Below are 17,689 nucleotides of genomic sequence, written 5' to 3'. Positions count from 1 at the left end.
TTCCAATTGTGACATTTTTTGCCTCCATGCTGCATGGAGTCTACTAACAACACTCCCACGCCGCAGGGCCTGTATTCTGTAGCACAAAGAGTGCATTTTCTCTCCATCTTCCAAGTCGCACTCTGATTATAAGATTAAATCTAGGCAGCAAGAAATAACTGCGGTAAAAGCAAACAGACCGAACACGCAGAAAGCATTACTAAGCCACTTACAACTCTTGTGTCGTGGCCCTGCCTTCAGGAGCAACCACAGAGCGAGTCAGATTATTTTTGTTATCTGCAGACCGATCTGCCTTCAAAGCAAGCTGGCTGGGGTCCTTACCTCGGCCCCGAAAAACGCATAAGCAGAGCCTGCTCCATTCTAACCCTGCACTCCTCTTGATCGGCTCACCAAAAAGCCTTCTCAGCTGGCAGCCCTTCCCATTGGCTCAGGGATTCTAGGAACTGTCCAATAAGCTGATAGATTTCTTATTGTTTCTTTAGAAAGTCTCTTTAGGCAGTCAGTTAACCCTTTTCAGGCGTTTGGATTGGCCGGCTGCTAAGGGAGTTCACCTCTTCGTTTTTGTTTTCTCTGGTTCCCTCTGGCCTGTCCTCGCCTAGTCGCTGCTGTCCTTTTTACTCCTCTCGGGCCTGTTTCTTTTGGATCCTCGCAGCAATCTTCACCCTGTACTGTCTAGACATAAATAAATTCAAAGTAGCTCCTCCACTCAGTACACACACAAACGAGAATAAAACCTTTAACGAAAGTTCTGTTCTCTCCCCCCCCCTTTTGAATGTAAAATTCATGCTCCCCGATATAATCCTCTGAGCATAAAAAGTCTGTGTTCTCTATTCCTAGCCAAGATGGGGATTCTCACATTTGCATTTCTGTTCCAGATTAATTTATGGTAGTCCGTGCTTCCAGGCATGGCTTTTATTGTGGGATTCAAGCAATTTCAGCTTCTACTTTTGTCAGCCAGTTCTGTTCTTTTCTCTTTTTGGAGACAATGAACTGTAAGGTGTTCAGGACAAGAGCTTGAAATTGCTTCTCTTATTCCCCCCCAAAAGGCCACAGACCCCAAATAATGTGGCAAATGAACATTTTATCAGAAAACAGAAGCTTGACTGAATAGAGTTTGACATTTTAAGAATTATCTGTAGCCAGTAGGAATTAATAACCTATATGAGAATGCTCTACTATACAATATTTAAAACCCTATTCAGTCAAGCTTTTGTTTTCTAATAAAATGTTCATTTACCCCGTTTTTTATAGATCACACCACTCTATTTTTGAATGTTTGTTATTTATATTTGATATGTGACACCTTAGGAATCCTGCATTTGAAAGGCAGGCTGGGTATACATTTTAAAAATATTTGTGCTATATAGTATACCTTTATTCAATAGGATGAAGCTTCTGTCTTACCATTTTTCTTGACAATCCATCTGAATGACTCTTATGTCTCTGGCTATTGGAGAAACTCTAATAATCAAAAGCTATTTGTACTTGTAATTTATCTCTAAGGTCTATCACTCAATCTTTCAATGAAAAACTGATCTCTTGGGCTTGATGGTACTGCAATTGAGCATGTTTTCCAGGAGTATCTATTTATATTGGGATAGGATTGATAAACCCCAAAATGGTGAAGTAAATCTATACCTCAAGTAGAATGTAGCATGAAGACAAAATTTAAAAAGCCGGTTTCTCAGATTTTGTGATGCCTACTTTTTGTGATGCCTACTTTTGTGATGCCTACTTTTACTAGGTTTTGCCCTCTGGGCTCAGATTGTATTGTCATCAAGAGGCACAAAAGGTAACTGAAAAGGCAACTTGTAGTTATTGACCTGTCATAGCAAAAAAGCAAAGCAGATAAGCAAGGATTGGTGTCTTCCTCAGATACTGGTAGGAGTCCAAGCAAGTACCCAATTGTTCAAACTTGCTCCTGAGAATGTTGTAGCTTTCAGAATTTTTCCCTTTTTGTTTTGTTTTGTGTCAATGATCCCCTCTGTAGCAGATGTGGGATTCAGCATTAGATTTTGCATAACCCAAATCTGGTAAAGATCTTTTACTGGGAAATGATTTACAGTAAAACGAATGGTGAGCTCTCCTTGTGGCTTTTGTAAAAGAATGAAGAATGTAGCTAATTTACATATCTTCCACTGCTGGTTCTCAAAAGCTTTTAACACATAGGAAAACAATATTTCTCAGTGCTGTCTGGGAAGTATATTTCTTTTTCTCTATTGGTTTTGATTATGTAAAAATGCCCCTTTTCCCACCCATTGTTCTTGCTGCTGGCAGAAATGTTGGAATGTTAGCCCAGAGTCTTTAGACACTCAGGGATTCCAGAATTCAAGGAACTGGACAGGATTTTTTAAATAACTATTCTCTTATACAACTTTCTTGCAAAAGAGATATGAAAGAAGAAGACACGGAACTATTCCTACCTAATAGGGCTTCCTCTGGTAGATCTGCAGTGAAATTTAAAGGTGGACAATATAACAGATATTGGATCTTTTTGATAAAACCCATGTGCTTTGGGATAATACTGAATCTAGAGCTTTATTTCTGGATAGCCACTAAAGAGTGAGAATGAGATGCCTAAAATTCTACCTCTATGTTGCCATCAAGAGGTCATCCAGATGTTTTAAGTCCAGAAATGTGGGTCAAATAAGTTGGAAGAGTGTGTTTAGTCTGCTGATTCCAAATGTTGCTTCAGGTGGAAACCCAAATTAAAATATCCTAGATTGGCAGCTATCTAATCTCTGCTTAAACCAAATGAAGGGAAACCCACATCTGTCTAGGTAAGTGGTTCCACAGTAAAACAGCTTTTTATGTTTCTCCAGATATTCAGTTGGGATCTGCGTTTCTGTAAGGGAAATCCATCATACTGTATTTTGTATTCCAGAATGAGAAAGAACAAGTCTTCTTCTTATACTTTTATGCTTATCTGGGAGTCAGCTGCAGTACACAGTGAGAGACTTACTCTAAATGAGTGTGTAGATGATTACCATCAGAGACCTTAGATTTTGCAGAGGAAGGGCTTAATTGCAACAGATTAATCTGGCTAATACGTCCTAAAAATAAATCTAGTATGTAACAAACTGAATATCACCCATGTTTCAAGGCTAAAATATTCATTTGGCTCATTTATTGCTTGTGAATTTAGCCTGTTGCCGTTTATTAGTCTGATGTTTCCCATCCTCAGCAACTTTAAGATCTCCCACCCCCCACAGCATGCTGACTGGGGAATTCTGGGAGTTGAAGTTCACACAAATTGAGAAACACTGTATTAATTGATTTAGTTTGTAGTTTACTATTATTATTACATTTTTATCCAGCCCTTCCTCCAAGCAGCCCATATGCAATTTGTGGGAAATTTGACATTGTTTAGCCAGCCATATCTGTAAATTACAGCCATGCTTGTGAATTGAATGGGGCTGGGACCGTTGCCTAGATCTGATCATGGGTGCTCTGCCTTTTGAGTTCCTATATCTCATCACTAATTAAGAATGTTAGATAATCAACCTACAGTATCATCATCTTATTTCAGTGGACATTCATGAAAATCTATATGGTGCCTGTCATATTTATCTCCTTGCAGGGAAGAACATAAATGACCATTACCTACATTATCTTTCTGGAGTATTGACCATTACTTTCACCCATGTCCCATAGTTTTAGCATTATAAGTGTTAATTTTAGATTGGTTTGTAATGTGATTGCTATGTGGAATTATTGATATATATTGATTAAGAAGAAACAATATGAAACAACTGGAAAAGAAAGAGCGAATACAGTATAGGGAGGAGTTCCTAGTAAGAGCTGAAGTACATTAAACCTCACTGTCAGGCTAAACTATGCTTAGCCACTCCGCATATGATGCCAGTCTCCAGTGGTGGGATTCAGCCAGTTCGCACCACTTCGGCAGAACCGGTAGCTAATTTTTTGTTGCCCAGGCCCAGAATGGACTTCCTGAAGCGGCATCCACACAGAGAACCGGTTGTTCACATATTTAAATCCCACTACTGCCTGTCTCTTATTAGTGTTGTCAGTTTAATGAGCACTAAAATTTACCATCACATTTTTCTTTTAAAGCATGTAAAGAATGGGTGGAAGTTAGAGTGCTTCTTTTGTTGTAGAGTAATGGAAACCTCAACTGTGAAGCTGGAGTGTGGTGGGGGAAGGTTCATTCCTTACTGAAAGGAGAGAAGGGAAACACAGATGTCACAGCTGGAAATGAAGATTTATCTTGGCAGGCAGAAAAGGAAAATATATATATTTCCAAAAAAGAAAAAGGAAAACTTATAAGAATTCCCTCCCGATTTGGCACAGTTGGCCAGCATGAGGAGAACCTCTGACTTGCAGAGAGGCTAAATCTTCTGGATGTGGGCTTCCATCCAGCCATACTGTTTTTTGCTGCTCTCTTTTTATTTTAATGTAGGAATATCAGGACTGTATCTGAAGGTGGTGAGGAAGGCTGTATCTAAAAGATGCTGAAGAATAGTTCATATTTGTGATATTTCACCCAGACTCCTGAGATAAACCTCTCTCTCTCTCTCTCTCTCTCTCTCTCTCTCTCTCTCTCTCTCTCTCTCTCTCTCTCTCTCTCTCTGTCTCTCTTGCGCGCGCGTGCACTCTCTCGCACTCTCACTCACTCACTCTCTGTGTGTGTGTGTGTGTGTGTTATGAGGGTGCAATAATGAGAACATGTGGTGGAAATATGTTAGGAGGCCTCTTTCGATCCCGCATGCATCCCTGAAGGAAAACGGGTGCCACAGCCAATGGCATGCTCGTTCCAGGAATGAGATAGCTTAAACAGGAGCAGATTTTCCTAGGGAGTTTAAAGATAGCTTATGCTTAGAGAATGGTTCCCACCCATCTTATCAAGGGATACACCTCATATCTCTCAGTGCTTGGGAGACAGCTAACTGGAAGGAGCAGTCTGAAATTTTGACTTGGAAAAGGGACAATCCATAGTCCCACAATGGGGCTAGTGAACTTTGGCTGTCCCCACCATGAGTGTACCTCAGTAATGCTGCTTTGGGAACATGTAAGGGGCTTTTCTTGACTGTGAAGGAGGAGTGAGGAAGAGTTTGAGAAAGATAAACAAAACACTGGTGAAAGTGAGGAGACACAAAAGATGTGGAATCTGTTGTTGAAAGAAAAATCATCAGGGTCCAGTCCAAGCCAGGAATAAACAAAATGGAGACTGCTTAGGAAAGAAGGTTCTGTTTATTGAGTTCCCAGAAACTTCAGTGAAACAGCATGTTTCTGGGGTGGCTGACAAAATAGAGCTGGGAGTGAGTGTTTTTATACCTTTTTGAGATTTTGTGTTTGGAGTTGTTCCTGTTTGAGGTTGTTTCTGTTCTGTGTCATGTACTTTGACCTGAGCTTTTGGTATTCTAATGGTGGTGGGTTAATCCTATTACATCCTAAAGGTCATGTCCTGCTTCACTGGGGCTGTGGCTGAAGGCATTTTGCTTATGAATAGGTGGCCCAGGATTATCAAATCTGCATTTCTACAGAGCTGGCCTGCTCAGTTTCTGCCTGGGGGAGACTGAGCCCAGTTTCTGCCTCTCCTAAGATTTTTCTATTATTCCTTTGGGGAAATATAATATTCTGCCTTTTTAATATTCCCCCAGATATTTCCTTCTCTGGGGGGAGGTGCTGACTTCCTACACTATGTTTCTAATTTTCCCACCCATCCTTTAAAATCAGCAACCTTCTCCACAAAGAGAGGGTGATCCATTCTCAACATGTATTTGTCTCATGGTAGATGATACTTTACTAGCTGGTGAAGTCCCAGAAAAGTTGTTGCTCTATGATGCCTGCGGCAAAAGATCTTTTTACTTGGGACAATTCACATGTTTATGCTAACTCAGCCAGTTTCCCAGTGTGAACTGGAACATGCTTGAATGCTAAAACTCTCTTTAAAAAAATCTGGATAGTTTGCCTCTCCCAAAACTGCATATAAAATGGAGGCATGAAGTAAAAGCATGCATGAAAAGCATTATATTGGAAGAATTGCTGGCAAAACGTATATGTCTAAAGGAAAAAAAAACTAGCTCCTACATATTAGGAGAAACTAGCATAAAAATGCATATGGATTCAAACATTAAAAAAACCCAAATGTTATCAATTTAAACAAAAATGTGATGAAACATTTAAATGGTGAATACTGAGGGATGCTGGAAGTTGTAGCTTGGCCACATCTGAGGCCAGAATTTGCAATTCCTGGTTTAAATTTAGGAAATTTGCCTAAGCAGTAATGAAGCAGAACTACTATGTATCACGTTTATACACTAAATCAGCATAATATCTTTGCATAAAATATATTTTCAAACCACAGAGAAGATCCTGCGTAGTATCCTCTTTCAAAAAGGTTTTAGGCTACAAGCTCAATAAACTTTTTTTTTCTTTTCCACTGGATCATCCTTTTCCAACCTGAGTCCTTGTAACATTTCGGTCTTAACTCCTCTCCCCTCCCTCTTGCCATCCTTGGGGTTTGGAAAACTCTAGGTTGCAGTCTGATACATTTAGAAAGTAATATTTAGGAAAATAAGGAATAATAAAGAAGTGGGTGCTATTGAACCTACTAAATTCCAGACCTCTTTAGATTCACACTCTTGCTGATTATTTTGGGTCACTGACAAGTCATTATGGTTTTGTATGGAAATATGAACTCCACCCATTGGAGATAATAAGCTTTTGAAAAAAGGAAAGCTGAGGATCTGTAATCTCACTAGGGGGTGTCCCTAATAGCTTTCAACTCTTTTCAACCTTGATTCACCCCCTCCATGTATAAACTGTGATTCATCCCTGCATCTGTTGCCTTGCCTGAAATTAAATGGAATTTTCAGATTTGAAGTGTGCAAGGAGTGTCCTTATACTATCTTTGGCAATTACCGTAATTATGCCTTATGTCAGAACATAAACTACAATAAGTGCACAAACTACTTGTTGGAGTGGGACCCAGGAAGAAACTAAAACCAATATGTGGTTTTAGTACTAATCTGGTAAATGAGGACTTAGTCAGAGATAAAAGAGAAAGGCATAGTTGAGGAAGGTGACGCATCACGAGACACAACAACACAGACTCTTTGAATCATATGGGGTCTTGGATAGTCGCAAGCCTTAGCATTTGTTTCACGCAGGAAATCTAAAGGAAGAATATTCCAATATATGGTTGTCCAGCCTCCATTCTCAAGACTTCTCTGAGGGCATTTCATATCTGATGGCTTCTTGGTTCCATTCTGCTTTCTGTCAAGGATTTTTCCTTGATATTCAGTTAAATGTATTATTTTGTAACTTAAGCCTATTTGACCTGGTTCTGTCTGTTAAGACAAGAAATAACAAATCTTGACATCTTCTATGAAGCACTCATTTGGGATATTACGGATTTAATGTTATTACCTTCCAGCATCAATTTGTGAATCATCACTAGCACCCATATTTCTCTTATGTATATACTGTAGGATTGTCCCACCATGAAAAAAGCTGTTTCATGAGGGATTATATTAGTTAATTATGGAAATTAATGTTTGAATGGCTCAACAAGTGTTAGTCCTAGCAACAAATTGGTGGTAGTTGGGAACTATTTACTGTACTCCAGTAAGCAATTAATTTGGGGCCAACATTTTTTTGGCTAAAAGACACAAGGTGTGGATTTTACCTTATAGCATTCCTTCGTAGAATAATGTATCATTCACATAAAATAGTGCATATGCCAGCATTGGAACTTTTCCCCACTGAAATACAAGAAAGAGCAATGATGTGTATGATGCCATCTTTCTGGCATCTGAATCTTGTATCTGGAAGTCCAGATATAGGGTTACCTCCTTAGTTCTCTATCAATTATAGTGTATAAGTTTAATACTACATTGAGCGTTACTCTAAAGCAGGAGTGTCAAACTGCCGGCCCGCAGGCCAATTTCATCATAGCGAAACCGCGCCTACCTCATTACCAGCAATGCAAAAAGAGTCACGATACGTCGTGACACGTCACGTGACATGGTGAGTTTGACACCCGTGCTCTAAAGTGAATCAAACAAGCTTCAGTTTTATCTTTGGCAAAACAAATAAAATGACAAACAAGCCTAAGTATAAAACCAATGTATAGTTTTAGGTTTCATGATTCGCTGTCACAGCAATCAAAAATACTATTGAACCCTTCTGTTTATATGTTCTTTCACATTTTAGGGTAGGTCTCCCCAGTGTAGCATCTTCCATATGTGTTGACTGGATACAGCTCTTATCATTTCAACCAGTCATATATCAACCATGTAGGCTAGAGATAATACAAGGCATGTAAAAGTAACATCAGAGGTTGATGAAGATGTTGCAGAGATTCTCTGCCCATCTTTCCAGTTTTAGCTGTGCACAATACACTACGGAAGTAAATATTTTAGATTGCTAAATAGAAGAAATATTATTCTCCCACAGTTTTCCTTATTAAATATAGACAAAGAATGTATACAGCAGCCTTTCCCGAAGTGGTGCTTTAGTATTATCTTGGAGTTAATTTCCTATAATTCCCAGCCAACATGTTTTATTGGAACTGCCATTAGACCTTTTCCCAGTTCACAAGAACACTTTTCTCAAGACAGCTATCCAAATTATCTAACCAAATTCTTTAATTCATTCCTGAATTCTCTTTAAATCTGCAAATCAGGTTTTGAGTTCCTGATCCATCTAAATAGAAAGATGGTAAAGTCTAAATAAAATATATTAAAGATTGTTAGCAAATCAAGATGTTCTCATTTTTGTTTTGTTTTTAGATTTTCATTTTATCTCTTCTCCAACTTTCATGATGTCATGTTTAGTAAACCACATTACAGTGAATTAACTAGCAGAGATTAATTTAAAAAAAAATGCCCAGGTACAATCCATTGCCTTGTGTCAGATGTATAACTTCTAAAATACAGATAAACATTTTACAAGTGTGCAACTGTGTTAGTAGAAATGGTAAGTTTATCTTACAAATTTGGGCATTTGATGTTCAGAGACAGTAACATGATTGAACATTGATATTAGATGTCGCCTTCCTTGTAAGCATCGTAGAAATAATTTCTTTGAGCAACCTAAAGATTCTATATAGTTTCATTTGAGATTCATAGCTACTCAGTCTGTTTGAATAATTGTGTGTATATCTCTCTTGTGTGCATTTTGAAAGATTTCACAATGCGGACAACTGAGATGCAGTTGAAAGCATAAATATTTCCATGTTGAGGTTTCTGTCATAATCCCATTGACTGAGTATATATTAAACTAGAGCTTTCTTTTAACTACACTCCCTTTATCCTTTTAAGAACAAAGCTGGAGACCGATGTCTGGTAAATGGCATTGATACCAGTATTTCTGCATCCTTCTTATTGCCTGGCATTTATTTACACAATGATATTGTCTTTGAATAAAACAAACAGATCTTTATGTTGGAACAGGAACTTACGCTTGCCTGTATCCGGGGTGTTCAGGTCATCTCCTGCCTCTGTCTTTTTCTTGGCAAGACTAACAAGGGATTTTGGCACCCTGGGATAAAGCAAAGAACCAGTGTGTGCCGAAGGAAAGTAAAATCAGAGCAGCAAAAGGGTACTTTTATTTTTTCCTGTTGGCGGTTTATATAAACCACCACTTTAAATACTTTTTCATACCTATCTTTTCCTTGAAGATGCTATCTTTAAAAAGGCAGGCAATATAATTGTAATATAGGAAACATATTTTTTTAAAACAACCACATTAGTTTTGAGTAAAACTTAGGTGTGATGGTATTTAATCTCATTAGTATTCCTGCTTCTGAGCCAGTAACTGGCTGTTAGTTGCAATGAATTTTGTTTTGGTTTTAGCTTAATTCAGCCATTGGGTTTCTAAGACACATTTTATCCTCTAGTATAATGCGTGTATCCAGCCATTACAGCTCATTGAAGAAATCTTAGCTTCAGGCAATGTGTGAATCTAAGTATTGTATATACTGTTCTTATGTAAATATTTAGTTAGTTAGTCAGATTTACATCCTGCCTTTTCTCCAGGATCCCAAGGCGCTGTACACAGCACTCCTTCCTCCACTCCTTCTCACAACAGCCTTGTGGGACAGATTGGGTTGAGAGAGGATGACTGGCTTGAAGTCAGCTAGTTAACCAGCTGCCAAANGGACTCAGGGCGGCTTACAGCCAATTAAAAACAGAACAATCGATACAAATCTACAAAATTTAAAATCAATTAAAAGATATATTCAATAGGCCTATTCATATTTTAAAATTAATTAGAAACCAATTTAAAATGTCCCTAGGCCAGTCCTGCCTGCTGAAACAACCATGTCTTGAGGGCGCGGCGGAAGGAGGGGAGATCCAGAATCAACCGGATCTCTGGGGGCAGCTCGTTCCAGAGGGTGGGGGCTCCAACAGAGAAGGCTCTCTCCCTGGGGGTCGCCAACCGGCACTGTCTGGTTGACGGCACCCTGAGGAGACCCGCTCTGTGGGAGCGTATCGGCCGGTGAGAGGTGATCTGTGGCAGAAGGCGGTCTCGGAGGTAGCCAGGTCCGATGCCATGGTGCGCTTTAAAGATGATAGTCAACACCTTGAAGCACACCCGGAAGGCCACAGGCAGCCAGTGCAGCTCGCGCAGCAGCGGTGTTACATGGGTGCGACGAGTCACTCCCATCACTGCCCGCGCGGCTGCATTTTGGACTAGCTGGAGCCTCCGAGTGCTCCTCAAGGGGAGCCCCATGTAGAGAGCGTGTGAAGAACTATTGCTTGTTTAGTGTAGACCAATGGTTCTCAACCTGTGGTTTGTGGACCCCTGGAGAGAGGCACAATGTCATCATAGGGGGTCTGCGATGGCTTGAAGAAATGTTATGATTTAAATCTTGAGTTAAGTCATGGGAGTCCATGGCAACAAAAAGTATTTAAAGGGGGTCTGTGGTGACGAAAAGGTTGAAAACCACTGGTGTAGATAATATTGGACTAAATGGACCTATGCCTCTCCCAATCTTAGATTTGATGCAGATTAAATATCATCTGCAGATGATACAGAACTAGAGTAATTTGTTATTTGATCTGTGAAAATTGCCCCTGAAGCTTTTCATTGTCGTCCAAAGGGAGTCATATGTTGTGCGTGTATTTATGTTTTCTTAAAAAACAGCATAGAGAAAATGTTTAATCTTTTCTCCTCCAATGCTGTACTATAAATTTGAATAGCCTCCCTCATTTGGCTGCTTAAACATACTTGTTCCTGTATCCCCCAAAGCAGTAGTGGGATTCAAATATGTGAACAACCTGTTATCTGTGTGGATGCCACTTCCGGAAGTCCGTTCTGGGCCTGGGCAACAAAAAATTAGCTACAGTTCTGCCGAAGTGGTGTGAACCGGCTGAATCCCACCACTGCCCCAAAGAAGTTTGTAGTGAACAGCTCCTAACATTATTTAAAAGACATCCTAAAAATGAAGGAACCCCAACTCTTTTCTTCTTATGTTTTGTATGTATGCAAGAGTATGTATGTAAAAGAAAAGAGAATGGAAAAACAAAGATGGAGTTAGAGATGAAAGTCAGTGCTATCTAGAGTGCCTCCCTCCCCACCATAGATAAGGAATGACATCCAAACCCACAAGGACATCTTCTAATTTAGAAGTATAACTAGCATTTCATAGGAATGTTGATGAAAGTGGAGCTTCTGTGAATATGGAGAAGAGGAAACATAAAGATGCAAGAGGACAGTTTAGTTCCTTTCATTTTGCAGACATCAAACTGAAAGGGAATTCTTTTCAGTAATCTCATTGAAAAAAATAAGAGAACCAATCTGGTCTAGTGGTTAAGGTGCTGGTATAGAAACCGGGAGTCTGTATGTTCTAGTCCTGCCTTAGCCATGAAAGCCAGCTGGATTATCTTGAGCCAATCACTTTCTCTTACCCCGTCCACCTCACAAGGTTGTGGGGAAAATAAGAGGAGGAAGGTATGTTGAATATTTTTGCCACCTTGAGTTATTTGTAAAAATAATAAAGGGTGGGATACAAATAAATAAATCATCATCATAATCTATATAAATAAATATATAAATGTTCGTTTGTTCAAAATCTTAAATCTCCGAAAGTTCTTCACCGATTGCTTTGAAATTTTGACACAACATTGCATTCGAATACGCGCGTGTCTTTATATACCTACTATTATATAGATGTCACACCTGTGACAGGTAAAAACATGCTTTTTTTGAAAAACAGCGCCATCTGTTGGACGTAAAAGCAACACACTTCTTTTCCATTTAACCAGACTGAGCCACAACAATGCGTGGATGCATTATTATTTATTACAGCTAGTAATAAATAATAATGTAACTTGAAAAATACATTTTATTTCTTATTGTATCTCCTTTCACCTAGTCACTTTCTGGCTAAACCAAACATAAATTATGTCCTAGTAAAATGTAGGTGGGTGATTCCATTAGCTCTTCAGAATTTTTTCCCAGTGGATGGGATTTTAATTTTACCTACTTTCCTTTACAAAGGGACAAATATTCTTTAGAATGTAGTGCTTCCAGATAGGAATTCATGTTTACTTCAAGATGTTAAAAAAAATATCTGGAAGACTAGATTTTACAAAACAAAACTAAACAAACAAAAATAGAACTGGAAGCTGCTAATATATATTTAAACCATTGTTCTGATTTATTGGATGTGAGTTATTAAATCATTGAGGTATGACCAAATCAAGTTAAACATTGCTAACAAGCCAAATATTTGCAGATATTAGATAACCTTGTGCTCAAACAATTATTAGATTTAAAAAATAGCACTCTTTTTATTTGGTTAAATTTCTTTACAGTCATTTAAATGTATTGCTATATTAAAAAAATGAACAGGAATAATTGGCCTTGGAACTCACATGCATCCAGAGGTGTCTTCTTGTTATCTCTGTGGCCCTATCTGTAATATATAGTATTTGTTTCTAAGTTCCTCAGGTTTTGCATTATTTAAAGTTTAATGGATGGATTGATTTTGGACATAGTGTGAAAGTGTTCCTGTTTCTTATATGAAAGCTAAGTCCTGTGAACAGAATAGTAGGGGGTACAATTTTCAGCAAAATGTGAGGAAAAGAAGAACTTAGTCATTGAGTGAAGAGATAATGGCAACATATTTTAAATTGCAAAAGACTAAGAAATATATCCTAGTAAGATAATTTTTTAAAAAAACTAAGGAAGATAAGAAAACAACTTTTGAAAGATCATCTCCATAACTGCTAAGTGCTGAGAGAAATAACAATGTTTATAAATAGTGTTTCCTGCAATGAACATCATTCACACAGGATGGTCTGGAATACCATTTTCAGATACAAGGATCATGATACAGAAAAATATGTTTAGATCTGCAGATTATTCCTCCCTACAAGGAAGATTGTGGGGAGGGGCTTAATTTACACTAGTGGTTTTCTTTCCTTGTAATTTGGTCCATCAATATTGTCCCCTTCCCATTCAGCTGGTAATATTTATTTCTTTTCCTGTATTCTCTTTTAAATGGAAGAAGCTTCTTGGATGAGAAGTGAAACATTTTCAAAGAAAAAAACCCAAGGAAGTCCAGTTGCCTTTTGGAAAAGCACCTTTGGGACAACCATGACCTGTATTGAGAATCTCCATAAACTTTAAACTTCTATATCACTTTTTTCAAAGACTCTAGTTTTCTTGTGTTACCAATTAATATATATTTCAATCTAGCAGAAATGTAAATTTTACTAGTGGGCGTATCAAAAATTATTTTTAAAGTATTTTCACTCATCTTCATTTTTTATCTGGAGAAAAGGGATTTTGCCAAGAGAAAATTGACAGATTTCCCTGAAGGCTATTTTCAAGATGCATCTATGTAGCTATGAATTATTACATAATTTTTAATTAAATTTGATTCTTGTTACTTATGAAAATGAACATGCGATAGATTTTTTTTCTTGTGTGTGTGTGTGTGTGTGTTTAAAAAGGAAACAGTATGAATGAAGGGAAAATAAATCTGGATTCATTGAATTTCAATAGAATTGTACTGCTGACACAGCAGTTGCAGTCCGACATAGCTATAACGATGTGTATGAAATGGATGCACTTTTTTAAAAGTATGATTTGAAGCAGAGGTATGACTTCTTATGTCTTCTATAAGTATCACTACTTTACTGTGACTTGTGACATGTGCTTTCATTGTAAACATATATAATAAGATGCTCAAGATTCTTTAATGCTCAGTCTGCTTCTCAAGTTACCATTCTGTGCACTGAGGGTACATAGAATTGGATCACATTATAAAACAAACCTTTGTACTGTATTAATACTGAACAGTATTTTGAATAAATATCAGTATCATGCTGCATGAGTTTCTGCCAAGGTTTTTCCAAAGTATTGTATGACAAAACTTTCCACAAATGGATATGCTGTATAGAAAAAAAGGCAGTGAAGCGGTAAGTTTCATAGTAATCATTAACGTCTCCTTTCATGATGAATAATGTTCCATCCTCAAACTACGAAATGGTTTATATAACAATTTAATTTCACAGTTATTTATGAGAACATCAAAATGATACCCCAACTGCATTTTATAAAAAATAATCTAGGTATGTGCGCCTTTGATCATTGTCACTACACAGAAACCTAATAAAGATGCTTTGATAGTTTGAAAAATGAACACCAACACAGTGTACACACCAATGAAGATGATGAGAGTTATAAGGAAATATGTTTAAAAGGCTTCAAAGTAAAAAGAAAGTAATATACTTCAAACCTGTATTTCTGATGTTCCAATTAATGCATTTCAATAAAACATGAGCTTGTTGTAGGAACAGATAGAATACAGAGAGAATAAAAATGTATTAAATGAAGGTGAAGAAAATGGGCAGGCATGTACTTCATTGTGGATTTTGGCTGGTTAGTTTCTTCTGAAGCTGTGAAAACAGAAACAATAAAAGATGAATATAGTTGTTTCTCATCCAAATGATTTGGCTCACAGTGTGTCTGCTTGGGATACATTTCAGTAGAAGGCCCTCTAGTCTCTCATGGAGATGATGTGGTTCACACTTATCTTTCCTTTCTCAGCATTTCTCCGAGAGCTTTGACCACTTCTCTGAGAACATGGAGGACTTTTCCAATGAACTGTTCAACAGCTTCTTTGATGACCCCATGCTGGTGGAAAAGAACCCTTTGCTGGACATGGATCTGGATCCTCCCACTCCTGGCATCCAGGCAGAGCACAGCTACTCCCTGAGTGGAGACTCTGCTCCACAGAGCCCTCTTATGCCTGTCAAGACAGAAGAAAATGCCAGTGGTGAGTAGAAGAACCCTGAAGGCTTTGATGCAGAAGCATATGCCCAAACTGCATCAAATCCTCTGCTGATGTGATAGAGAAAGGATGATATTGACACAGGCAGGTCCAATATGTGTTTCTTCCAAAGCACTTCTTGAAAGCAGACATCATCTGCTGTTAGCAAACTGCCCCTGCTTCCTGTGTCATTAAAAGCAGTCCAGAGTTAAAATTGGTTCCAGGCAATTAATCTAATCCATTTTTAACTGATTTGAATCATCTAATGATAAGACAGCTGACATTATTCGGTTAGCTATTGGAAATAGAAAAAGAGTCAAGCCAGACCGGAAATATATATAGGTTTTATCTGCCTGCTAACATTCTCTCTCTTTGGAATGTATTATCAGGAAGCCCCACAAGCTATCTGGGGAAGATGAGTGGTTGTGCTTAAGCCAACTAAGGGATAGTTCAAGAAAGGGGGAGAGGGGAATAATGGAATACTACACTGTTTAAACATGGTAATTAGGAAGTGAGTCCAATTGAATACAGTAGGACATACCTTTGAATAAATATGCACAGGACTGTGATACACATATCAACAAGCTGAAATTAGAAACTAAACTTCCCTTTTTTATAATCTCTTTTGTTGAAAACAGCAATAATGGAGGAAATTGAAATAGAGATTTTTTTTTTAAAAAAATAAATAAGCAGGGCTCTGATATAAAAAAAATACTAGCGTTGACCTTTAATTTCTCATCAGGGTCTTCAAAAACAGACAAAACATGGGTTTTGGCCTCATGAGTCACAGCAAAGAGCCAATAACCCACTGTTTTAAGAGATGAGAATGCTTACTGTCTTACAGTCATTTAATATAAAAACTGACTATTTAAGTCCTGGATATTGTCCAAGAAACTGACCTCTCACTACCTCTCATTATTCACACAACATTATTGTAGACATATTAAAGCAGTGTTCTTTGCCAAAGAGGTTTTTCTTTTAACTGAATAATGCTAAATAAATTAGTTCCCTTGAGGAACTAATTCTGATTTGTTTCTGGTTCCTTCTATCCACTGTTTCCATTCCTCAATCTCTGAAGAGTTTGAAACTGATCTACGATTGCCCCCATACAAACACCATGAGCCTGGTGAGCTGTCACAAGTCCTAGACCAGGGGTAGGCAACCTTGGCTCTTTTATGACTCGTGGACTTCAACTCCCAGAATTCCTGAGCCAGCTTGGCTGGCTCAGGAATTCTGGGAGTTGAAGTCCACGAGTCATGAAAAAGGGCCAAGGTTGCCTACCCCTGTCCTAGACCAGCAAAAATCCAAAAGAGAAATTGCTAGTATTCTCTTCCTAAATTCACATTTTCAGTATTTGATACTGTGTAGATTCATTTGGTCTTTTGCTAAATGAATATGTAAGTGGCAATATTTGCCATGACAGAAAAAAATCCTGCAGCAAAGCCACCATTCCTTCTGCATTTAAAAGCGTCCTGTAAGCTCTGGTGGTAAAATTACAGCTAATAGCAAAGCTGCAATCAGGCATTTTTATTGATAGCTATAATCATAGCTGCAGGTTCCTGCAGTGGCAGAAGTGCTCCATATTCACAAAAGGGTGCCAAAGTCAGGAGTTGTTCTTCATTGTAGACAGAAACTAGGGAAAAAAATAATAGCTAAATTTTGCTTAAATACAAGAAATTACTTTATGATAGTAATATTTATATATGAATGGAGCAATTTACCTATGGAGGTTATTATTATTGTTCAATGCACATTCAGCCAGATGTTTAGACTGGATTTGCATTTTTACTCACCTATTGAGTCCTTTCCAAGGACCTGGGATAGGCAGATACTGTTTGATGGTATTAAAAGTATTGTTGCAGGATGTAAGCTTTTCCAACTAAACTGTCTTTTGCAATTGGCTAGTGGTGATTTTGAATGCTGATGGTGTTCAAGTGGTGCTCCAGATATTTTGGATTGCACCCAAGGAGCCTATTACTATTGTTATTAACTTTGCTTTCTTTTACTACAATCATTCTACTTCTATTTGCAGGTCTTTGTATTTCTGATTTTCTCCAGTTCTTTCTCTTCTGTTTTGCTGTATTATTATTATTATTATTATTATTATTATTATTATTATTATTATTAGTAGTAGTAGTAGTAGTAGTAGTAGTAGTAGATTAGTATTATTAGTATTATTAATATTATTCCTATGAATCTGTTAATTTATTATTCTTTCTGGCAAAAAAACCCTCTTAATTTCTTCTTCTCTTCCCTTTAAATCAGGGATGGATAACTTCTAACATGAATATATTCCTTGAGGAGGTCTCCTGGTCTTGTAGTTCCTCTCTCCAATTCTGTCCTCTGTTCCTTCCATGTATCTCCTCTAATTTGTGAGCAGAGGAAATTTGGACCATAAGTGTGTCCATGCAGGTTCAGGTTTAAGGATTGCAGGCT

At 37.9% G+C, this 17,689-nt stretch overlaps 1 protein-coding gene across 1 annotated transcript in view; it reads left to right on the top strand.

Annotated features, from left to right (window-relative positions):
* The first annotated feature begins 14,912 nt into the window (after positions 1-14,912).
* CREB3L1 (cAMP responsive element binding protein 3 like 1) overlaps positions 14,913-17,689 on the top strand; it is a 45,642-nt gene continuing 42,865 nt past the window's right edge. The window contains exon 1 of the mRNA XM_015819287.1: positions 14,913-15,259. Within this exon, the coding sequence (XP_015674773.1) occupies positions 15,067-15,259 (193 nt within the window). The 5' untranslated portion in view covers positions 14,913-15,066. The remainder of the gene's footprint in view (positions 15,260-17,689) is intronic.

This window comes from Protobothrops mucrosquamatus, unplaced genomic scaffold, assembly GCF_001527695.2.
Source record: "Protobothrops mucrosquamatus isolate PMUCROS unplaced genomic scaffold, P.Mucros_1.0 scaffold886, whole genome shotgun sequence".
Classification (NCBI taxonomy): domain Eukaryota; kingdom Metazoa; phylum Chordata; class Lepidosauria; order Squamata; family Viperidae; genus Protobothrops; species Protobothrops mucrosquamatus.
This window is presented reverse-complemented; position numbering and strand designations above follow the sequence as displayed.